Raw genomic sequence first — 24,745 nt, forward strand, 5'->3', positions numbered from 1 at the left:
TGTGGGGTAAGGGTGCTGGAGGCACCGGTGGGCCCTTCACGGGGCAGTGGCTGTCTTCTCTGCCCTCCGCACCCCCCTGGCTTCCTCTATGCCAGCCTGCACCTCTCTGAGCTCTGCAGGAATGAGGCTGGGCTACTTCTGAGGGCACCAGCTTCTCCTCTAAATATCTGCCACCAGAGAGCTTCGATGTCAAGACAGCCCCTTGTCCACCCTGCCAGGCCTTCATGTTTGCTACTGGGGAGCTGTGAATAGTGTGCAAAGCAGGCCTGTGTCACCCTCTGGGCCTTTCTAAATGCACTGGAGAAGGTCCCTGTGCCCTGGAGCCATGTGCGTCCAGGCCCCACTCACTCTGCTGCAGCCACTCCCAATGGCGGTCCCACTTGTCCGACACTTCCTCCTTCCTGGTTCCCAGCTTGTCCAGCTGTGCCTGGATCTGGGAGTGGTGGGCAGGTGGGAGAGGCGTCAGGGTGGCTCCCACCCCAGTGGACACAGATAGCGGAGGGGAACCCCCTGCGCCCCTTCCCACCTCATCGGCCATGGCACTCTTGTTGAGCAGCAGAGAGCGCCCCAGCTCCTGGCAGGCCGTCAGCTCCGGCACCCGCGCCTCCAGCTCGGTCTTCAGGCCCTGGTGGTAGTTCATGAGCACCTCCACGGAGGACACATCCCTACAGCAGGCAGTGGCAGGGTCTGAGCACAGACAGCCTCCCGCCCCCCCCCCCCCCCATATACACAGCTCTAGTGGGGTCCAAACCCTGAGGCCACAGTTCCACACCATCTCCAGACTCCCACCTCCTATGAACAAGGCCAAGGTTCTCCCCTGGTTCAATGACTCCAACTTTTCCCAGGCTGCTACAATGTCACACTGTTGTGATTCTACGTTAGGCTTTCAATAGCCAACATTTTCCAATTTTCTAAAGCTATGCTTCTGAAGGTTCCTCCAGCCAGTGATTCTAACCTTCCAAGTCTGTGCTGTTCAACACAGAGCCACTGGCCGTGGTGGCAGATAAGCACTGGCAGTGTGGCTGGTCTGAACTGAGATGTGTTGAAGTATAAAGTACACACCATATTTTACTTACTATAAAAAAGCATCAAATATCTCAATAATTTTAATATTGACTACATGATGAAAGTATAGTTTTTGGGTTTCCCAGCTGAAATAAAATGAATTACTAAAGTTCATTTCACTTGCTTCTTTTTACCTTTTTAATGTGGTTACAAGAAAATCTTAAATTATGTGTGTGGTTCACATCTGTGGCGTTGTATAACACCAGGACAGTGCTGTTCTCAGCTGTCATGTGTCCAAAACAAATTCCACATTTCTGAATGTTCCACTAGTCAGCAAGTATAGCTTTATAAGACTTAAAATGCCCAAACTTACTTGTGAAGGTTTCACATTGTAATGATTTCTACCTGAGACTTAGACCATCGAGAATGATCTGATTCTCCTCTGAAATTCTCCAACTCTGTAAACTCGCCCGTCACTCCCCTGTGACTCCTTTTCCCTCCACCCTTGAAGCTAACTCAAATGATATGACACCTGAGATTTGTTTTAAAATAACTCAGCAAGGGGTGGGGGAGGGAGTACAGAGATGAAACAAGATTGGCCAAATGTTGATAGTTGTTAAAGCCAGGTGTTCGTCACACACACATTATCTATTATAGCTGCTTCTGTATATATTTGAAATTTTTCATAATAAAGAGACTTTGTAAATTCTGGAAACCAATCACTTCTCCCCACCTCTACAACCACCACACTGGGTCAAGCCACCATCATCTCTCACTGGTTTATCACAGCAGCCTCTTAACTGGTCTACCTGCTTCCAGCCTTGCTTTCCACACTATTTCTCATGAGGCATCGAGAGTGTTCTTTCTCAGATGTGCATCATATCTCATCACTCCCCTGCTCTAGTCCCTTCCACGGCTCCCATCTCACTCCCAGAAAAGGCAAACACCTCGCCAGACCCTATTGCCCCTCAAACCTCATTTCCTATCCTTTCCAAGCTCCCCCTCACTCTCACCATCCAGCCACAATGATTGTCTAGCTCTTCCTCAAACATGCCTGGCCACACCTACCTCACCAGGGCCTCTGCACTTGGAAACCCTTCTCTCCAAACTTACCCAACTCATCATCACTTTATTCAGGTCTCAAACCTGACATCCTCAGAAAAGCCTTGCCAGCTAGCACCTCATCCCCTTACCTTGCTTTATTTTTCTTCAGAGCACTTATCACTATTCTATATCTATATAATAAAAGCCTAATATGCTAAGTGTCTGACCATTCGTTTGACCATTCGACCAGTTGCTATGATGTGCACTGACCACCAGGGGGCAGACGCTCAGACCCGTAGGTTAGCTTGCTGCTGGTGTCTGGCTGATCAGGACTGGGCGAGACAGGCTGGACACGCCCTGGAGCCCTCTCATAGTCCCTCCCCAGCCACGATAGTGCACTGGTGGGGTCCCTTGGCCTGACCTGCACCCTCTCGCAAGGGTGGACCCCACGGGGGATGTAGGAGAGCCGGTGTTGGCCTGATCCCTGCAGGCCAGGCCGAGGGACGCCAGTGGTGCACGAATCCATGCACTGGGCCTCTAGTCTAAAATAATAATACATGTTTGTTTACGTATCTGTTGCCTGTCTCCACCCTCAGAATATAAGCCCCATTAGGGCAGGGCTTGGCCTTGCTCACTATCTGGCACACAGTAGTCATTCAATAAATATTTGCTGAGTAAACGAATGTAGACGCAAGGCCTCACAGTCACAGAAACAATGCTATGTGAGTGCAGGCTTAGTTCCTAAAACCTCCCATGTGATCCTCTTTTCCTCATCTGCAGCTGGACCCAGAGGGTCCAGGAAATGGCTCGCAGGGCAGCGTGATGGAAGGACCTAGCTCCCCATCACTTGGTTCAGGCTTCTGCAGGGCACCCACATGAACCATTATGTAAGCAACAAGTTCATGTCTACCAGGTTAAGCCACACATACAGTCCACACCTCCCTGTCCCTATCATGGTTGCAGTCCGTCCCATGCCATGACACCCTGGGAAGGAGAGAAGGCACGAAGATGCCCTGTGCTCTGAGCCCCCAATATTAGGCCTAACAAGGGGTCTTAATACACATAAAGCATTTATAACAGTGCCTGGCACACAGAGGTGCCTTGCAGGTATTGGCTATTGTGATTCTTACGGGAACAGGACCGCTGATGGGCTGGGGGTGGCTGCCCAGAGCAAGGTAGGAAGCCTGAGGTGGGATGAGGAGCACCTGGGCTTGTCAGCTGCCCCAATCTGTCCGGAGATGCCATCCATCCACGAGAGCAGGTCCCGGGCCTGGCTGTGGAATCGCAGGGCATCGGCTGTGGAGCTGACGTGCAGGCGGGCGTCCTCGCAGGCTGCTAGCAGCTCCTTCCAGCCCTGCATCACCTCCTGCTCCCGGCTGGCGATGGCCTCCGCGTGCTCACCTGCATACACCGTCCGCAGCTGTGCTGCCCCCTCCTGCAGCTGCCGTACCTGAGGGGCACGCCAGGTCGAGCACCAGGCCTCCATGGAGTCCAGAGCACCATCCCTCCATGGGGTCCAGGCTCCGCCCTCTCTTTCCCCCTTCTGCTGGCTGGGTACAGAGCTTAACAATGTAAGAAGCTCGCACCCTGGTGATAGCACAACTGGGTTTCCCTTATCTGTTGCCTTTCTTTTTGACTTACCTGGGTTCTGACTTCTTTTAGACCTACCACCAGATTTCTCTCAGTTCACGCTCTGCTTTCTTTTGGTCTGAGGCTCTATGTCTAGTGGGTCTGTAGACATTTCTCAGGCCCACCTCTGTCATGGTTCAGGCTGATCTGATTTCTTTCAGGAAATTTCTTTCCCTCTCAATGTTTATGAGACATGCTGTCCATTTTTTTTTTCCACTCAATTTTTTTCAGACTCATTACCTACCTGCTACTGCCCAAATTCCTTCAGATCGGCTATTTGGTTACTGTCAGGTCTCCTGCCCAGTTCCCACTGGTTCTACTGTGTGAGTTCTATTGGACTCACTGTCTGTTGATTCAACCTTAGAGCGATCACCACATTTCTATCAGATCCACCACTTAATCACTATCAATCTCTCTGCCTGGTTTCTAAAAGTCATCTACATATTTATGAACAAATAACTGTCCAATTTCTGCCTTCCATTATGCCTGCAACCCCGTTTCCTTCCGTTCTGCTGTCTGAATTCTCTTAGGCCCACAAGTTTCATTTCCATATGATTTCTCAGCTCCATCTCCCAGTTCCTGTCAGACCCACTGCCTGATTTCTATTAGCTCCTGTGCTTTCCATTAACTACACCCCATTGAAAATTGTTAAGGAAAATCATATGATTTCTATCAGAGACCTGCTGTCTACTTTCCATCTGCCCACAGCCACATTTCTCTTAACCCTTCCACAATCCCCTTTAGACGATCTGAATTTGGGTAAGATTCACTTCACAGTTTGGAGGAGAATCCCTGCCCAACCTGCATTGGAAATACTGTCTAATCAGACATACTGCACCACTCTTTTCTGCCACTGTCTGATTTCTGGGTGCCATTTCCTACCTGCCCACCATCTAATTTCTGCCTGTTCTGTAGTATCTGCTCCACCATCTAATTTTAAAATGCTCTACAGCCTGATTTTTGCCTGCTGTGTTGCCCACATCCCTTGGCCATGCTGCCCAGGCCCTCCCACCTTCCCTCCTGGCCGCCGTCACCCCACCTGGGATACGAGGAGCTGCAGGTCATGCTCAAAGGCTCGAAGAGTCCGCTGCATGGAGCTGGCACTGGGTCTGGGCTCAGGCGGGGTGGTCAGGTGGGGCAGTCGCCTCCGCTTCTCCTCAATCTGCCCCTGAAGCTCCCTGGCGTCACTGAAGAACTTGTGCAGCTCCCGAGAGGCAGCCAGCAGCTGGGCCCGGGTGCCCATTAGCTCCAGCAGCTCAGCCCAGGCCTCATTCAGCCCATCCTTCCACTCAGCCATCGTGGCCGCTGCCGTATGGCCACACTCGATCAGTTCATCCACCATCTGGTTCACGGCTGCCAGCCGCTCCCGCCCTGCTGTGCCGGTCTCGCTGGCGAACTCTGAGAATTTCTCCTGCAGCACCTGCCACCAGGAAGTGGGGGGCACAGCATGGGCACAGGTGTATACACCAGGTCCCTCCAGCCCACCATCTGATGGCAGGTCAGAGTAATAACAGTAATAATAATAATGAGTCATAATAAAACATAACATCTAACACTTATGGAGCACTTTGTAGCAATAATAGTAACAACAATAATAAAAATAATAAGGTGAAATAATAATAACACTCACTGTGTTAGGCATTGTGTGTGCCAAGTACTGTCCTAAGTGCCTTACGTTACAGGTATCCCCCTTATCTGGGGTTTCACTTTCCAAAGTGTCCGTTACCTGCCGTCAACTATGGTCCAAAAATATTAAATAGAAAACTCCAGGAATAAACAACTTATAAGTTTTAAATTGTCGCCATTCTGAGTAGCATGATGCCATCTCAGCCCATCTCGTTCTGTCCTGCCCGGGACGTGAATCTTCCCTTTGTCCAGCCTCTCCTCCCTTGTACACTCCCCGCCTGGAGTCAGTAGCCACTAGGTTCTGAGCTTGATGCTCACGTTATCACAATGCTTGTGTTCAAGTAAGCCTTAGTGCACTTAACAATGGCCCCAAAGCTCAAGCGATGTATTGCTGGCAACTTGGAGATGCCAAAGAGAAGCTGCCCAATGCTTCCTTAAGTAAAAAGGCACGTATGTGTAGAAAAAACACAGTATATATAGGGGTTGGTACTATCCGTGGTTTCAGGCATCCACCGGGCTCTTGGAACGGACTCCCCGTGGATAAGGGGGACTACTGCATATTAATTCGTTTGGCTTACAGCAGAGCCATGAGTAAGTGCTATTATTATCCTCGTATTACAGACGGAGAAACGGGGGCCCAGAGGACCTCAGTCGCATACACAGTAGCCTCTGGTGTTCTTGTTGTTACTGACCGTGACATGCTCAAAGTCCTGGCCAAGCTCAGGCGAGCCAGCCACCACCTCCTTCTCGGCGATCCAGTGCTCGAGCTCGTCCACCTGGCGGCTGAGCTGGTACAGCCAGTACTGCTGCTCCAGGCCCACCCTGCGCTCCTCGCCCAGCTCCTTGAGCGCCACATACAAGCGGTCCACCTGAGACTGCCGCCGGCTGATCTGCTCGCTGGTGGGGGACAGGGCGGGGCAGAGATGGAGCCCCTGAGGCTTACAGGACAGAGCTGAGGCCCCTGCCACCCTCCCAGGGCATGGCTGTCTCCTCTCAACCTTCAGGTAGGGCAGTGCTCCCTGGGACTCCTCCACACAGGACTCTGTTTTCTGTAAGTGTTGGAGTCCGTCAACCCAGTACTAGCATCTCAGCACTCGGGGGGAAACTGCCTCCTTACGCTCCCTAAGCTCCCACCCCTCCCCACACACAGCCTTTCTATCTGCGGCCGGGCCCCTGCCCTCCAGTGACTTGGATGGGGCTCCTGACTGCCTGCTTGAGTCCGCAGCCAATCCTCCTCACCTCCAGGTTTGTGTGGACGGAGGTCTAGCCCTGTGCCCCCTCTCCGATCTCACCCTGGTCCAGGCCTCCCAGATGTGACTCCTACTCCCGACCTCAGGGAGGGCTCCCGCCTGCCCACCTGTCCGGGTGCCCCAACTCCAGCAGCGCCCGGCACTGGCGCGACAGCTGCGCGATGCTGTCCTCGTAGTTCTCCACGCCCTGCTCCAGCTGCAGGTGCTTCTTGAGCAGCTGCAGGGTGCTCTGCTCGTCCTGTGGGCACACGGCGCCGCGGTGAGGCGGCGGCGGCCGGCCCCGGGCTCCAGCGCCCCCAGACCCCCGCACCCCTAGCCCGGGCGCACCTTGCCCTTGTCCTCACTCATCATGAGCAGCTCCTGCTCGCCCAGCCACGCCTCCACCTCGGCCAGGTCGAAGTAGTACTGCTCCACCTGGAAGGCGGCGTCCAGGACCTGCTGCCGCCGCTCGGCCGCCTCGCGCAGTCCGGCCCAGGCGCTCTGCAGCTGCTCCTGGCCGCGGCGCACCGCCTCCGCCTCGGGGCTGCGCAGCGCCGCCAGCGCGCCCGCGCGCTCCAGCACCTCCTCCAGGCGCGGCCCGTGCGCCTGGATCTCCCGCCGCAGGCCCTGGGGACGCGAGGTGGGGGTGCGTGAAGAGCCGCGATCGGAAGCCAGCCAGGAACGCGTGCGCTTCCGCAACTGGCACGTCCCAGGAGAGGCGGGCAAACACCGCACATCAGCCAGCCAGGGCCAGGCCCCACACAAGCCGTTACTCATTCGCTCACTCGCTCAGACCCCGTGTGGCAGGTGGGAAAGCAGGCACAGGAGGCGAACACGTCACCCTGAGAACAGGTAGCTCGTAGGGGGGTGACAGGATTTGAAAACAGGCTCCAGAACCAAGACGCCTGGTGACACAAGAGAACACGGGCCTGGCAATCAGGCTGCGTAGGGACAATTGGAGTATAACTTGTACATAGCAACGTGCACAAATCTTAGGGGCACCCAGATCAGCACAGGGAACACTCCATCACCCCAGACTTTCCCTCCACCAGCTCTGTCCTTGTGGAGTACCTTATTTAACCTCTCCTGGGCCTGTTTCCTCATGTCCCTTCAAATGGAGATAATAATAGTCAACACTTATTGAGTGGCTGCTAACTGCCAGGCACTTTGCTGAGTAAGGGCTTTACATAACACAGCCGCTCATCCAGTCTTCACTCCAACCCCATTCTCATTGTAAAGATGAGGAAACTGAGGCACCAAGAGGTTGAGGAAAACGGCCAAGTCACATGGCTAGTGGCCGCCTGTGTGGGTGTTGTACCATGCTGCACTAAGAACTGTGCCTGGCACACAGTGGGTGCTCAATCAATATCAGCAACGATTGTTCTTTTAACAGCCCCTGTGGGCCCAGCCCTCTCACACCCGGCTGAGCTCCAGTTTTAAACATTCAGTGCACTTGAAAGTGGTGAGCCGGCTATGCGCGTCCCCAGCACCGTCCACAGCAAAGAGTAATTTCATCAAGACGGAAAAACAAAATGTGAGAAAAACTCCAGCCTCTTAAAGAGCTCCATCTGGTGCAGCATGATCACGAGCCTTTCAAAATAATTTGTGTACCCACCTCCCCACCATCCTTGCAACTTTTTTTTTGTTTGTAAAAAGGGGTACTGACAAACCTACCTCAGGGGGTCATTGTGCAGATTAAATGAAATAACCTACATGACCCCTAGGACAGTACTTGGCACGTCATCTTTAATCAATGCATTTTTGCTGTTATTATTATTATTGTTATTATTATTATTATTCCTCTGTTATGTGCCTTACTTTGAGCTTTGGTAAAAGAGTTGCTTTGACCAAAGGTTTTCTCTCCTAACCGATTGGAGAACCACTGCTCTAGACCAACTCTCTACTATTTAGACCTGAAAACTGAGGCCCAGAGAGTGCAACAGAGACCTAGTGATTTTAGAGCAGTGGTTGGCAAACTGCGGCTTGCGAGCCACATGCGGCTCTTTGGCCCCTTGAGTGTGGCTCTTCCACAAAATACCACGTGTGGGCACGCATGTACAGTGCGATTGAAACTTTGTGGCCTATGTGCAGAAGTCGGTATTTTGTGGAAGAGCCACACTCAAGGGGCCAAAGAGCTGCATGTGGCTCTCGAGCCGCAGTTTGCAGACCACTGTTTTAGAGGCTCAAAAGCCCCACGGTGCTTAGCTCAGAAGTCAGCACTCTCTCACTGATCCTCTCTGTTCTTGCTCCCTGTGGGCGTTTTGAGATTTTGTTTGTTGTTTTTCTTTTTCGTGGCCCAACAGCCACTCCCCTTCTAGTCAAGGGACTCTGACTTTCTTTTGGCGAACCTCCTTGCTTCCGTCTCATCACAGGTAATTAAGTTAAGGCTGGCTCCACCTGCTGTTCAGAGAGTGGGCCCTCAGCCGGGACCAAGCCAACCTCAGCAGGCTAAATCCCTGCCTTCCACGATTAGCTCAGGAAGTAGACATGTGACTCAAGTTGAGCCAATAAGAGTTATTCCTGGAACTATTGCTGATTACTGAGACTGGGCATCTTTTTAAAGAGAGAAATTTTCTTCAGTTTTGTGTGGGACATAAACTTGAATCTGTTGGAGGTCTCTTACCACCAGGAGAGGAGAGTTGGCTTAAGAACAAAACTAATGCAGAACAAACAAAGAAGCTGAGCAGAGCAATTTACGACATCATGGGAGCACCTGGACGCATCTGTACCTGCTGTGTTTTCAGCGACAAGATCCAATTAATCCCGCCTTTTGGCTTTAAGCACCTTGAGCATTTTCTATCACTCAAATGCAAATGTGTCCTAATCCCCTCCAGCGACCAGAATCCGCTCACCTGGTTCTTTTTGATGTACTGCTGGACGGCCTGCAAACCATTGCCTCGCTCCATCTGCATGGCCAGTGGCAGCCGCTCCTGGACCCATGCCTGGAGAGGATACAGGGAGCCGGTCAAGGGGAGAATGCATCCCAGGATCCCTGCATCCCAGCTAAACTGTGAGCCACCTGCACAGGATCCAAGGCCCTTTGTTGCCTAAGAGCCTGCTCACATCACTGGCCGCCTCTCTGGACAATGCCCCGTCTTACTCTCTGCACTCAAGCCAGGCCCATGCCTACCTCTGGCCTTTGCACAGGCAGGCTTTCCTTCCTGGAATTCCTTTCCTCCTCCCTCAGCAAGCTCATGTGTACTCTTTCTTCACATCTGAGCACAGACACCCCTTCCTCCAGGAAACCCTCCCTGACTTCAGACTTGACCAGTTGCCTCCTCTGGGCTCCCATAGCCCTCTGACCACCCCCCCCCCCCCCCAAATCACAGTCCTAACCACCCTGTGACTATCTGGGGACAGATAAGTCTGTTTTCCCCTTTGGATTCTGAGCCTCTGTGGGCAGCAAAGGGGTCTGCCTTGGTCATCCCCGTGACTCCAGCATCTTCCAAGCACAGGGCTGGAGCCAGAATGAATGAATTAGTGAGTGAATGAATGAATGAGCAAATCAGGAAGTGAGTGACGGAAAGGAAATGAATGGATGAATGATGAGTGAATAAATTAATAACAAGTAAATGAGTGACGTACAAAAGAATGAGTCAATGAATAAATGATTGAAAGCGAGTAAATGAATGTGAAAAAGCGAATGAATAAGTGAATGAGTGAAAGATTGAATTACTGAATCTCGGGTCTCTTAAAACCCTTGAACCCGCCAAGGTCCCTTGGCCTCGCCCCCGCCTCCACCCCGTTGGCCCGGCGACCCTCCCCTGGCCTCACGCCCCGCCCCGTGACCCTGGTCCCGCCCCCTCCCGCCCCGCTCCCCGCTCCTGGCCTCACCAGCTCGTCGTCGAGGTCGTGCGCCACCTGGTGCAGCTCCTTGGAAGCGAGCAGCAGGCGGCGGCGCTCCTGCAGCGGCTCGAGCAGGCGGACCAGGCGCTCGCCCACCGCGCTTTGCCGCTCGCCCACCAGCTCCTTGCTCGCCGGCTCCAGCGGCAGCGCCGCCGTCTGCGCCTGCAGCTCTCCCACCTCTCGGTACCACTCCTCCACCTGCGACTCCATGGACTGTGGGAACAGGGCAGCGTCATGGGCCCCGCTCTCCCTCCCGACCCTGCGGGGGCTCTCCAACACCGTGACAGTGACAGCAGGGCCTCGCTGCGCCCACCAGTCCACTCTGCCCTTGCCCCAGTCCCTCAGAAGCCTGCCCTCCTCTCTGACCTGCAACCCGCTTGGCTAGTTCCTGCCTCAGGGCCTTTGCCTTTTGCTATCCCCTCAGCCGCGCAGGTACTTCCTTGTCAATTAGATTTCAGATCAAATATTACCTTCTCCAAGAGGCTCACCTGACCCCTTGGACTAAAGTCGTCCATTAATTCTTTTAGTTCTCAGAAAAACCTTCACGGTTGATGGTATCCCTGTTTTACGGAGGAGAAAACTGGGGCCCGGAGAAGTTAGGTAATCTGTCCAAAGAACCAACATTTCCAAATTGCAAAAATAAATACAAAATTCTAGCGACTTAAATGGTTGATGTGATATAGGATAGGCACAAAGTGCAAAAGCAGAGGAGAATTCATCGATTTTATAGAAGCCATTTCAAATCTCCAAGGAAAAGATTCAACAAATGGTCATAGGCCAACTGGCTAACCAAGTTAGCTGGATCTCTTCCTCACTCTCTATGCTGAGAACAATTCCAGATGGATTAAGTGGAATAAGTAAACCCACAAGGTAAATGGAATAAGAAAACCTGGGCAAATGGTTTTATAATCTTGAGATGGAGAAAATCTTTCCAAGCACAGAAACCATAAAGGGAAAGATTTACAAATTTGGCCACATAAAATCCTTCACATCAACCAAAGTTTCTAGATGTAGTTAAAGGCAAATGACAAACTGGAAAAATATTTAATATGTATTAAAGCAAGGAATACTGTCTTTAATAATCAAAGAATTCCCCTTTAAACTACTCCCTTTGTTTCCACAGCACTGAATTGGGTGTTTTTATTTGTAGGTTTTGTGTTCTGTTTTTGTTCTGCATATATATATATATATATATATATATATATATATATATATATATATTGATTTCAGAGAGGGGGAGAGAGATAGAAACATCAATGATGAGAATCATTGATCCGCTGCCTCCTGCACGCCCCCTACTGGGGATCGAGCCTGCAACCCGGGCATATGCCCTTGACTGGAATCAAACCCGGAACCCGTCAGTCCCCACTGAGCCAAACCTGCTAGGGCTTGTTTTGCTTTTCAACCCTATTCTTTTTTTCTTTTTTTTTTTTTTTTAAATATATTTTATTGATTTTTTACAGAGAGGAAGGGAGAGAGATAGAGAGTCAGAAACATCAATGAGAGAGAAACATCGATCAGCTGCCTCCTGCACATCTCCTACTGGGGATGTGCCCGCAACCAAGGTACATGCCCTTGACCGGAACCGAACCTGGGACCCCCCAGTCCGCAGGCCGACGCTCTATCCACTGAGCCAAACCGGTTTCGGCACAACCCTATTCTTTTTTTCTTCTTCTAATCTTTATTGTTGAAAGTATTACATAAGTCCCCTTTCCCTCCCATTGACCCTTCTAGCCCCTCCCCGCCCCTCCCTAGGCCTTCACTACTCTATTGTCTGTGTCTATGGGTTATCAACACTAATAAAAGAGAAAAATGGTAATTGGCGTACGACGATACCCTTTTCATTGGCTAATCAGGGCTATATGCAAATTAACTGCCAACTAAGATTGGCAGTTAACTGCCAACAAGATGGCAGTTAATTTGCATATGTAGGCACAATGCAGGGAGGCGAAAGGGAAAGCAGGAAGAAGCCCCCTGCCACTGACAGTGATCAGAAACCCAGGGGGGAGCTAAGAGCTGGGGGGCAGGGCAAAGGCGGCCCCAGGGCCGCCTTTGCCCTGCCCCCCAGCCATGATCGGAGAATCAGGTGCCTTTTCCGCCCTGGCCAGTGATAGCAGGATGTAGGGGTGGAGCCAGCGATGGGAGCTGGGCACAGTCGAAGCTGGCAGTCCCAGGAGGTAGGGGCCCCTTGCCTGGGCCTAAAGCGAAGCCCACGATCGCGGGGCCGCTGCAGCTGTGGGTCCCCGCTGCCCGGGCTGGACGCCTCAGCCAGAGGCATCCTGCAGGGGCAGGGGCGGAGCCCGCGCAATCGTGGCGCCCCCTGCTGCCACTACAGGTCCCCGCTGCCCAGGCCGGACGCCTAGGCCAGAGGCGTCAGGCCTGGGCAAGGGGCCGATCCTGCGATTGGAGGGTGATGGGGGTCAATGCCTGAGGGCTCCCAGTATGTGAGAGGGGGCAGGCTGGGCTGAGGGACACTCCCCCACACACACCCAGTGCACGAATTTCGTGCACCGGGCCCCTAGTGTATATATATGCATACAAGTAATTTGGTTAATCTATTCCTACCTACCCACCCACCCACAAGGTTTACTCGTAATCTCTTCACACCCACCAACCAGGTTTTTTATTGGTCTCCTCTTCCAGAATGTGAGTTTCATGAGGGCAGAGGCTGTGTCAATTCACCTTTGTATTCCCGAGTTCCTAGAACAGTGCCTGACACATAGCACGTCCTTCAACTGTGATTTGTTCAAGGTACAAATGAATGACATCAACAAGGAAATACCACCCAGGAGAGAAATGGGCATCATATGTGAAGAGGCAACATACAGAAGAAAAAATAAATGCATGAAACATGCCTAGTCTCACTAATGAGCAGAAAAATACAATTAAACAAGGTATCCTTTTCTATTCATCAGATTGCCAAAGGAAAAAAAATTAAAAGGTCAATAACATCTAGTGTTGACAAAGATGCAGGGAGATAGCACACTCAGCCACATGGGCAGTGGTGTAAATGAATAGAGCCTTTTTGAAGGGCAATTTGGCAGGTCCTATCAAAATGCAAACTGTGTCAAAATGCTTTGATCCAGCACCTGTATATCTGATTCTAAAAATATATCTAAAGAAGTACTGGCACATATGCACAAAGATGTCTGTCCAAAGATGTTCATTGTAGCAGAGATGTCTGTCCAAGGATCTCATCATAGCAGAATTTATAATGGGAAAAATTGGAAACAACCTCAATGTCCATTAGGAGTGAAATGGTTAAACAAATCCATAACAGTATTGAATGATAGCCGAGACTTACTGCCAAGAGGAAAAGCAATTTTCAACATACATTTTAATATATATTTGTAGTGGATTGCACATGCCTAAAACTTCCCCGGAATAGCCCACTTGGTATGGCTCAGTGGTTAAACATTGACCTATGAACCAGGAGGTCATGGTTCCATTCTCAGTCAAGGCACATGCCTGGGCTGTGGGCTCGATCCCCAGTAGGGGCATGCACGAGGCAGCCAATCAATGATTCTTATCATTGATGTTCCTGTCTCTCCCTTTCCCTTCCTCTATGAAATCAATAAAAAATATTAAAGAAAAAAACTTCCCTGCAATAAACAAGAATTAATAACAGATGGTACCTATTCTGGGGATGGGAATGTAGTGAATGGGAATGAAGATGAAGTAGACTTCTCACACAGGGTTTTTATATGTTTCCCCCCCCCCCCTTATTTTTACCCAAGGATATGTTTATTGATGAGAGAGAGAGAGAAAGAGAGAGAGAGAGAGAGAGAGAGAGAAAGGGAGCGAAAGAGAGGGGGGAAGGAAGAGATTTTATAGAAACATGGATGTAAGAAACATTGATTGGTTGCCTCCCATAAGTGCCCTGACTGGGGATGGAACCCAAAAACTAGGTATGTACCCTGAGTGGAATCGAACCCACAACCTTTTGGTTATGGGACAACACTCCAATCAACTGAGCACCTGACTAGGGCTATATGTGTTTTTGTTGTTGTTACTATTCACCCGAGCATATTTTTTCCATTGATTTTTAGAGAGACAAACTTCTATGTGAGAGATACACATGGATTGGTTGCTTCCCACACATGCCCCGACCAGGGCTGGGGATGTGCCTGCAGCAAAGGTATGTGCCCTTGACTGGAATCGAACCTGGGACCCTTCAGTCTGCAGGCTGACGCTCTATGCACTGAGCCAAACCGGCTAAGGCAGTTTTTTGATGTCTGAAACATAAAATGTATTTATTTAAATTTTTAAATTAAACATGAAAAACAAAATAAAAACATTAAAAACCCCAATAGGTAAATTTGTAAATGCTAGAAAGAGGTCAAGAAGGGTGCACACCAAATAATAACTGAGGTTCTCTTTGGGGTGTGAGACTGGGAGGTATACTGAAGGGAGGCTTTGTTTCACTGAAGACTTGTAGGTTAGTAAGATCTTTTACTCAAAGTAATATGCACATATGACTTGTGTGATTCTAAACAGATGGGGGGAAGCTAGAAAAGAAAACAAAATAACAATGAATTGAGTGGTAACAGATTAGGGCAAAAGACTATAAGCCAGAGCTTAAAACTTAAGAACCACGTCAAGATTTTTGTTCTAAGGTTCTTTAGTGCAGAGCTGTTGGTTTTGCCTACTCACCACCCATCTCTTCCTTCCTTCCCAGCACCTCAAATCCCACTCTCAGGTCCTGAGCTTCTTGGGCAACTAATAAAACCTACAGGGCCAAGGGTGACCACATGACCCAAGCCTGGCCAACCAGACACTGAAGTCACCCTGGCCATGGGATTGGGTTATGCGACCTATGCTGGGCCAATGAAAACCCTCTGGCTTCCAGAAGAGCTGATGAAATCCAGTGGGTCCAAGAATGGTCATGTGACTCAGGCATGCCAATGAGAATACTGAATCACCATGGCCACAAGGGTTGGGTAAAAGATGGCATGTGACCTAAAACTGGCCAATGAAAACTCTTTCCACTTCTGTTGGAACCCTGTGTGAGCTCAGAAGGGGTGCTCTCTTTCCCACGGGGTTCCTGAGCTGATAGAAGGTAGACCTGCTATACTGCGGGCCATCTTGCCATGACGGGAAACAGGCTCCCAACAATGAGGCCAACACGGAGGGAAGCAGGGTGCAGAAGCTGAAACAGAGATGCCTGAGGACATAATTTGAGTAACTGACCCAGCCATGCCAGAAACTGCATACCTTCTGAATCTTTCAGTACGGGCGTCAACATATCCCTTCCTAGCCTAAGTCAATTTGCGTTTAAGTCCTATGAACTGCACGACAAAGGGTCCCAGCTGATACAGTTCATATTCTGTAAGGGTCATAAAAATGAGTGAAAATCAAACTATAACAAGTCAAAACCATCTAAGATGGAAATTTTTAAAAGGCTTCATCATAAGCTACAGAAATCAAAGAAAAATAAAATAGTAACCCCAAAAACCTTTTTCGCTAGGAAAATGAAAATGAGAGTTCAGGAAACTCTTAAATACAGTCTGAAATGTGAACGTTATAAGTTCCACTTCCCATTAAATGAAAACCCGTCCACAACCTCCAGCAAGTGACCATATGACCTAAGACGGAATGATTCCAGACATTGACACTTTCCTACTTCAACGAACATGCCACGTATTTTGAACACCCATTTAATGTATATCCTTTCCTGCAAACATTGGCAAAGAATGCAGAAGCACACTGGTCATTATACACACAAAAAGATGGCCAGCCTCTTTCTATGTTCAGGGCAAAGCAAATTAAAATAACGACACGACAGTTATCTGTCACTTCCCAGATTAGCAGAAATGGAAAAGCTTGCCAATGCCTAATGGTGGTGATGCAGGGAAGATGGATGCTGCTAGTCGCTCTGCAGGTGTCCCACTGCCTTTTCAGGAGGGTGTTTAGCAATACCTACCTTTAATGCACAGACCTTTTGGCCTCAGAGTGTCACTTTAAGGACCTTTTTCTCCAGAAACACTTGCACCTGGGCTCAAATGCGTACAGACAGAGATGTGTGCTGCAGTACTATTAATGCTAGCAGATTGGAAACAGCCCAAAGATCTCTCAACAGAAGGCTGGTTGAAGACAGACTGCCCAACTGGCCCATGGAATACCACGCAACAATTTAAAAGGATGGTATAGCCATCGATTTTGTGACAAGAAAGGACACCGAGGGTATTTTGTCAAGTAAAAAGGCAAGCTTCAGCATGGTGTGTGTGCCATATGTATGTGTGTGTGCACAGAGTATTTCTGGGAGGATAGAGAAGAAACTGTGGAGAGCAGTTACACCCCTGGAGAGTGTGACTGTGGGTGTGGAGGGGAAGGAGGACTTTTTCCTTTTCACCCTCCTGCTTGACGTTCTTACCATGACAGCAGTAACAGGTAACACATCCTGATGCTCGCTCCATGCCAGGCCCTGCCCTAAGCACTAGACAAGGAACAACTCATGGATCCCTCACAACAGCGTATGAGGTCAGGAAGGCGGGGAGGGGACGATCGATGGTTTTGTTCACAGTTGGATCCCAGAGCCGGGCGCTGTGCCTACACAGAGCAGGTCTCTGCAAATGCGTGTTGGCTTTGTTTGACTAGTCGCCCTGCTGTTGTCTTCTCTTAGCCGGGTAGCATTAAAGGTTAACATTAAAAAAATTAAACCAGAGGAGCCACGAAGTACTGATACACCCCACAACATGGATGGCGTTTGAAAACACTGTTAAGTGAAAGAAGCCAGACACAAGGCACCACATGTTGTATGTCTGCACTTACGTAAAATGTGCAAAATGGACAGGTGTCTGGAGGCAGAAAGTAGATCAGTAGAGGGAGCTGATGGGCACAGGGATTCTTTATGGGGTGATGAAAATATTCTGGAATTAGTGGTGAGAGTTGCTCAACTTTGCAAATGCACTAAAAACTACTGAACTGCTCACTTTAAAAGTGTGCACTTTATGGTATGGAATCAGATATCAGCTTTATAAAAAAGAAAAAAAATTTAAGACAGAAGAAGGAGGAGGAGGAGGAGGAGGAGGGGGAGGAGGAGGAGCAGGGGTGGGGGTGGGGGGAGAAGGAGGAGGAGAAAGAGGAGGAGGGGGGAGCTCAAAAGAAAAGCCTATTTCCAAAAAAGCCTCAGGCGCCGGCTGGTAGTGACACAGTCAGTCCTAACCCCAGATCAATCTGATTCCTACTCAGATCCACCTTGCTGCCTTCCCATTTACCAGAGAGGGAAACTGAGGCTCACAGAGGAGCAGTCCCTGGTCCCGAGTAAAAACTGCCAGAGCCAGAATTTGATCCCAGGATTCCGTGACCACAAAACCCTAGTGGTTCTCCGTCTCTCTGCTTCTTTGTAAGTGGGGACCTGGAGGCTCACAAAAGTGAAGTCACTTGCCCGTGGTCACATGTTGGTGGAACGGACCATGGAGCTCCCGAACCTGGCCTGTTCCCCAGGGCCCAGGCCAAGCATGTCAAACTTGAGGCCAGCAGGCCGCATGCCAAAGGAGGCATGCAGTCTGCTGGCCAGCCCAGCGGCGAGTTTGACATGCTCGCCCTAGGCCATGCTGAGCTCGATGAAGAAATGTGGCACACAAGAATGAAAACCGGGGAGGAAGGTGTTTCCTTGGCTAGAGAAGGAGCCGTGCTTAGGGTGGAGGGTGGTAAAGAGTCCCCAGGGGTTCAGCCCAGCAGCTGCAAAGCCTCCAGCGCACTTCCCTGGCTGAACCCTCAGATGGCAGGAGATCAGTGTTTCCCCCCAAAGCAGGAGCCAGTGGCTGAGCCAGACCAGCTGGCCAGGCCCCTGAGGACTGGGAAAGTGGGGGCTGGGGATGCCACCATCTGGCCCCTCAGCCAGAAGGACAGTTGGGCAGGAGGTGCTGAGAGAGGACTCTGGGTCACATGGCCTAGACCTGCTGCAGCGGCTGGAGATCGAGGGAGAGAAGCCGAGATGGGAGAGACAGAACAGAGAGAAGCAGTCACAGGAGAACTGGGGGAGCAAGACAGAGAGAGGGAGAGGGAGAGAGGGAGCTGGAGAGAGGGAGCTGGAGAGAGGGAGGGAGGGAGAGAGGGAGAGAGGGAGAGAGGGAGAGAGGGAGAGAGGGAACCAAGTCCAGAGAAAGGCTGAGGGGAGACGGATCATTCACACATCCACCCCCCTCCAGCGGGAGCCAGTACCTCCCCAGCCCAACCTGGCCCTGTAGCCTGAGCAGTGGAACAGCCAGGATATGTGTCCAGCTGGGCCACCCTCTCCCTCCGGCATAAGCCCAGTATCTGTGCTCTCCAGAGGGCCCCAGGGGACAACGGGCTTTGGGAGGCCCCTCCCCTACCCAGCGGCAGCTCCTGAGGCCCAGCTGGGCTCCATCTGGGGACCTTGGCCACTGAGTCACTCCTGCCTCGAGCTCAGGCTCCCTCTGCTGGGGAAAAAGGCCAGGCGTCCTCTGCTGGCGCCATTGCCAAGGCTCTGTGACCTAGAGCGCCAGCCTCCTACCACCTCCACCACCCGACCCCCTTTGTCTCCGGCTCGCCCTTAAACAATGGGGACCCCACTTCACGGTCTCCAGGGCTTGGTGGGGCTAACGCTAACCGCACCCCATGGGTAGGGAAGAGCCGGCTAGAAGGCCCCAAATCCTTCCTCTGAAAACTGAATGGCCAAAAAGAGAGACAAGGATGCCCAAGCTCACCAGTTCCCCCCCAAAATGCAAATGCAAACACCACAGTGAGATGTTTCCGTCCTTGAGAATGGGACAAATCTAAGGGCCTGACACCAGGCATGGGTGAGCTGGAAGGAAGCAGGGACTCCCGGTTACCATCACTTGAGCAGGCAGTTTGGGAAGATTAAGTGAACTGAAGATGGTTCTGACTTTGGGCACTATATTAATGCTTCATATTATCACCCCCCAAATACATTTACAAAAAGCTGTACAGACAGGGAAAATGCCCGCATGGTATAAAACAGAAACAAATGAAACAACTCCTTCACATAATAATATAACCACTGTGAAGATGAAGAAATAACTAACCCCAATAACTTTTGAACACAGTATAGTGGTATCTCCTCTGGTTGAAGACAATTAAAATGTAAAAGCCGGTAAACAAATACTGAATCCTAGATTTGTTGGGTCAGCAATCCTGAAACCACTGTCTGCATTGTGTCCTGTAATCTTCATAACGTCCACAGCAGGTCAGTACTGCTATCATGCCCATTTTACTGAAGAACACACTGAGGCACAAAGAGAAGTAATTCCCAGGGTAAGTCACAGAGCCGGGGCTTCTCCCCAGGCAGCCAAGCTCCAGCATCCATGGCCTCGACCGTGATGCTGTGCTGCCTCCACAGTCCTGCTGTCAAGGAGTGGCTTAGCAGTGGGGTCCACCCATGGCACAGAGGAGGCACTTGAGGCTCAGAGCAAGAGGAAAGCCACTTGCCTAACATCACATAGCTGGTAAGTGGCCTAAACCCAGATCTGCCTGAGTCCTGAGCTTGTGCCTTTACCCACCACAGTAAGAGGCCTGGGAAGAGTTAGTCATCACAGTGAGGCCACTCATCACCCCAGTAATAGCTGCTGCTGGGCTGGCTGTCTTCGGTTGCCACTCCTGACCCACCAGCAAGCTTCTCCACCCTGCTCTGTGCCCCAGGGGCCTGACCTGTACGCACCCTACCCTCTGGCTTCCAGGTGGGGTGGGGCCCAGTGCAAAATGAAAATGCAAGGCCCCTGTTCAAATACCATTCAGAACTTTAAGACAGCGACAGCAAGCATTTAACCAGGTGTGGGACCCTGTGGGAGTGCATGCACCCATGAAGGAGGCCCTGGTTGGGCTATGGGGCACAAGCAGGAGGTGGATGGAGAGAGCGGAGAGAGCAGAGAGAAGCCGGGATGTCATTTTCCGGCTCCTCCCTGCAGCAGTGCCAAGGGCTGGCTGCCATTCCTGGCCAAGGGCCCCAGCTCCCACTTGGCTCTCCCCTCCCTTTCCTCCCCTGGCCTCTTCAGGGGAGGTAAAGTCTCCAGCTTGAACCCCACCCTGCTCACCCTCTCTGTGGCCTCCCCATTCCCTGCCCACACCGTTGTCAAGACCCCTGTCAGGACCCTCCTCAAATTGACCTCAGTGGAGCATGCTTCTGTTCCAGGTTGGGAACCTGACAGTCACAGACCCCATTTCCTGGGAGTTCACCACATCCCAGTGCACAACCTCGCCTGCTCTGGGAGGCCCTGATGTAGTTCTGCCTGAACGTGATGACAGAGGCTCAGAGAGGGGTGGAACGGTGCCCTGGCTGGGGTTTGAACCCAAGCCTGTCTGCCTCCCTCGCTGCCCACACTTTCCTCCCTCGGCCCCTGACTGCTGGTACTGCCAGCTCCCTCCACTGACTGACCATCTAGCCACCACTTGTCTCTGCCGATATTCTGGGCGATCCCTCATCGCAGACTTGGGGCTGAGTCATCCCCATGTGTCCACTGCCTGTCCAGCCCATGGAGTCCAGCCCATGGATCAATTTTTCAGGGGCCAGTGGGAGGGTCACCTTCCCTGCTGTGGTCTGGGAGTATCAAGGGAGGAGGGTGGATGAGAACTAAGCACGGCCCTGAATGGTCATGGACAGCCCTTCCCTGATAGGGCTGCTGGGAGGAAGGGGTATCTGTGCCTGGCATGGAAGTACATCAGAGGTTCTCAAAGTGTGCTCTGGGGACTCCTGAGGACCCCAAGATCCTTTTAAGAGGTCTGCAAGGTAACAACTCTTTTAATTAAAATACTAAGGTGTAATTTGCCTTCATCATTCTCTCCCAAGTGTAGAACCAGGTTTTGCAGGCCCATGTGGCCCGTGCCCCTAGAGCAGAATGAATGCAGCACAGATGACAATCCTGCGCTTCCATTAAGCAGGACACAAAAGAGAGTTGCAGCACGGAAAGCAATGCCAGTCTTCTGACTACATTTTCTTTTGTTTTGAAAATATAGTTATTCCCTTTTTAAAAATATATATATTTTATTGATTTTTTACAGAGAAGAAGGGAGAGGGATAGAGAATTAGAAACATCAATGAGAGAAATCGACCAGCTGCCTCCTGCACGCCGCCCACGGGGGATGTGCCCGCAACCAAGGTACATGCCCTTGACCGGAATCGAACCTGGGACCCTTCGGTCCGCAGGTGGACGCTCTATCCATTGAACCAAACCGGTTCAGCTAGTTATTCCCTTTTTAAAAAATATATTTTTTATTGATTTCAGAGGAGAGGGAGAGAAACATCAATGATGAGAGAAAATTATTGATTGGCTGCCTCCTGCATGCCCCCTACTGGGGATTGAGCCCGCAACCCAGCTATCTGCCCTTGACCAGAATCGAACCTGGGACCCTTCAGTCTGCAGGCTGATGCTCTATCCACTGAGCCAAACCAGCTAGGGCTAGTTATTCTTCTTAAAAGAAGACTTTTGGGTTAATGCTTTTGGGTTTATCATTGCTATTTTTAAATAAATCAATAATTTAAGTATATCTGTTTTAATTTTTAATGTAGTAAATATCAAATAGGTATAATCCATACAAACAAAAGCTCTTTGGATCTCAGTGACTTATGGGAGGTAGCGGTGTCCTGGAGACCAAGGTATTTGAGACCCACTGGTGCAAATAAATCAATGACACCACGAGCATCGTATTCAGATGTTGTCTCTTCGCTCCTTTGCCTGTCTCCCCCACCAGATTGTGAGCCCCATGAGGGCAGTGATTTTGTCAGTTTTGCCTGCTGCTATATTCCAGCACCTAGAAAAGCATCTGGATACAGTAGGTGCTCAATAAAGATTTGCTGCATAGATCAATGATTATATACTAATTGGCATCGTTATACTTTTGAGTCAACTTTTTCTGCCAGACCCTATGCCAAGCACTTCATACGCATAACCATCCAGAAGGTGGATCCTAAGGACTATGAAGGCTATAGGGACCTGGGTTTAATCCGGCCTCTGCCACTGGCTACCCTGGGCCAGTAAGGTCACTTCCCAGAGCCTCGGTTTCTCTTCAGTCATGGCCAGGCATAGTTCCTGGCATGCACAGGCAGGAGCTGGCACACCTTGGGAGGTGAGAGGCAACACCTACAGTTGCACCTCCTGCCACTTACGTCACGTGGTCAGACACTGAGCGTCCCCCAGCTGTGTCTGTTCTCTGAGAGCCCCCGTTTGGCAGGGAAGACCCTGGCCAGCTGTGTCCTTGGCCCTGGTGCTCTCCCTCCTGTGCTTGTTTCCCCATGGGTGAAGTGGGGGATATGCTAGTACCAATCTCCGAGGGCTGGTGGGAGGTGTCAGTGAGAGCTGGCTGGGAGACCGGGCGAGGAAGCACTACACAGACGTCATTATTACTCGGTGCACAGCCAGTCCCCTCCCTCTGGGCCTTGGTTTCTCGATCCAGGAAGCGGGTGTCCGGGTCTTGTGAAACCCTCGGTGTACCAGTTATTCACCCACTGCTTCTTGGCTCTGAATCCTTGCTCTCCCCTTTGTACTCCACGCCCTAGGGGTCCTAGCTGCTTCCAACACTTACTACCAGCTGGATTGCCCCAGTATTCCCTTTCTGTTCCCAGTTCTTCTAACACGATTGAAAGAAGTCCCTGTCTTAAATCCCCTCTGTTTGAAATACCTCGAGCGAAGTCTAACCCGGCTCAGGCCCCACTGTGGCACAGAAAGCCCCCACGGGTCAGCCAGGCCCTACCTGCAGCTTCTTCAGCTGGCTGTTGACGGTGGCCAGGTCCCCCCCAGGGTCCACGTCTTGCAGCTGGCTTTCCATGTGAAGGAGCTTCTTGTCCAGCTCAGCAAAGCTCTGCACCAGCTGGTCAGCCTTGCTGGCCTCAAAGAGCTGCCGAGCCTTGGCCTGGGTGGTGCTCTCCAGCTCGGCCCAGCACTGTCGGATCTCGCCCAGCTTCTTCCGCACGGAGGCGGCCAGCTCTGGCTTCTCCTGCATCAGCTGCTGGCCCTCCTGCCCCAGACAGTGGGAGTCAGGAAGTGAGGGGGAGGGGTGGATGGTGGGAAGGGACAGGAAAGTATGGGGGCAACAGGACGGGATGCAGGGAGAGATGTGGAGAGAGCGGGAAGGAGTTGGGGACACACAGACAGACATGACGGGTGGATGTAGAGATAGGTGAAGGGATTAAAGAAGCCAAGTTGTGGGAAGAGAGACAAGGAGAAAGACAGACAGGCAGATAGACAGAAGCGTGGGGAGGGCGACAGAGAGGCACAGAGACATGGGAGCAGGCAGACAGTCATAAAGTGATAGCCACAGAGACAGTCCCATAAGTTCAGAAACATGGGTAGAGGGCCATAAAAAAGACGAGAGAGAGAGAGACAGAGAGAGAGAGAGAGAGAGAGAGAGAGAGAGAGAGAGAACTTCCATTAAACTCAAAGTCAAGAAGAGTGGCTTTGCCGTGTGCCACCATTTAGGGGGCACCTATGGCCACTTAAGAGTTTAAGGCCCACCTGGGTGTCTCTGTTTGAGTCAGAAGAGTGGGGATACCCAGGGCTGCAGGTCTAGGGGTTCAGCCAGAATAGGGGGTAGTTTTGGGGGTTGAGCCTTGGAGCAAAAATCTGCCTGGGTCCCACCAAGACTGAAGTCAAACTCCAATATATGTAGTTCTAGAGCCGTGGTTGGCAAACTGCGGCTCTTTGGCCCCTTGAGTGTGGCTCTTCCTAAGCCTTAGGAGTACCCTAATTAAGTTCATAGCAATGTACCTACCTATATAGTTTAAGTTTAAAAAATTTGGCTCTCCAAAGAAATTTCAATTGTTGTACTGTTGATATTTGGCTCTGTTGACTAATGAGTTTGCAGACCACTGGCCTAGAGCATATTAAAAATAACAATACCAGAGCAATTAGAGCTCCTGGGTGCCTGGCTTTGTGTTAAGCACTTTATGTGCACAAGAGCCCAGAGAAGTAGCTATATTCATTATTTTCTTAATTTTAAAGCAGAGCCAACTGAGGCTCAAAGAGATTAACACAATTCCCCAACACACAGCTGGGAACAGGCACACACAGACACATTTAGAACCCAGGGTTGTAGGAATGCAAAGTCCACTTTAACCCTAGCTCCCTAGGGCTGCCCCAGCCTGTCTACTTGATGCTCTATCCTAGATGCTCCAAAAGGTGTGGAAGGAAGCCTGCTGGGGGAGGCTGCAGGAAAGGGGAAACACAGGGGTGGGCAAAAGTAGGTTTATAGCTGTGAGTATGCGGTTTTTCTTCTTGTATTATTATTTCTTTATTCATTATTTTATTATTTATTTGTATTATTTGTCTTGTTATTGTTATTATTTTGTATCAATTATGATTTATCTTCTAGGTAAATAAAGCTATTGTAGCAACCATAACCTGCATGTCTTTTTCCCTAGGAACAAATGTAAACCTACTTTTCCCCTCCCT

The 24,745-nt window shown here is 50.8% G+C and overlaps 1 protein-coding gene across 3 annotated transcripts in view; it reads right to left on the reverse strand.

Annotated features, from left to right (window-relative positions):
- The window catches only part of SPTBN4 (spectrin beta, non-erythrocytic 4), an 81,484-nt gene that overhangs the window by 7,130 nt on the left and 49,609 nt on the right, over positions 1-24,745 (reverse strand). For 2 of the 3 annotated variants that reach the window (XM_059666516.1, XM_059666518.1), the window contains 10 exons: positions 23,049-23,312; positions 10,368-10,592; positions 9,386-9,475; positions 6,882-7,160; positions 6,662-6,792; positions 5,997-6,201; positions 4,718-5,098; positions 3,255-3,499; positions 527-665; positions 349-433 (listed from right to left, as the gene is read on the reverse strand). In XM_059666516.1, the coding sequence (XP_059522499.1) occupies positions 349-433; positions 527-665; positions 3,255-3,499; positions 4,718-5,098; positions 5,997-6,201; positions 6,662-6,792; positions 6,882-7,160; positions 9,386-9,475; positions 10,368-10,592; positions 23,049-23,312 (2,044 nt within the window). The remainder of the gene's footprint in view (positions 1-348; positions 434-526; positions 666-3,254; positions 3,500-4,717; positions 5,099-5,996; positions 6,202-6,661; positions 6,793-6,881; positions 7,161-9,385; positions 9,476-10,367; positions 10,593-23,048; positions 23,313-24,745) is intronic. The other variant, XM_059666517.1, reaches the window with a different exon arrangement.

The sequence above is a fragment of the Myotis daubentonii genome, chromosome 15 (assembly GCF_963259705.1).
Source record: "Myotis daubentonii chromosome 15, mMyoDau2.1, whole genome shotgun sequence".
In the NCBI taxonomy this organism is placed as follows: domain Eukaryota; kingdom Metazoa; phylum Chordata; class Mammalia; order Chiroptera; family Vespertilionidae; genus Myotis; species Myotis daubentonii.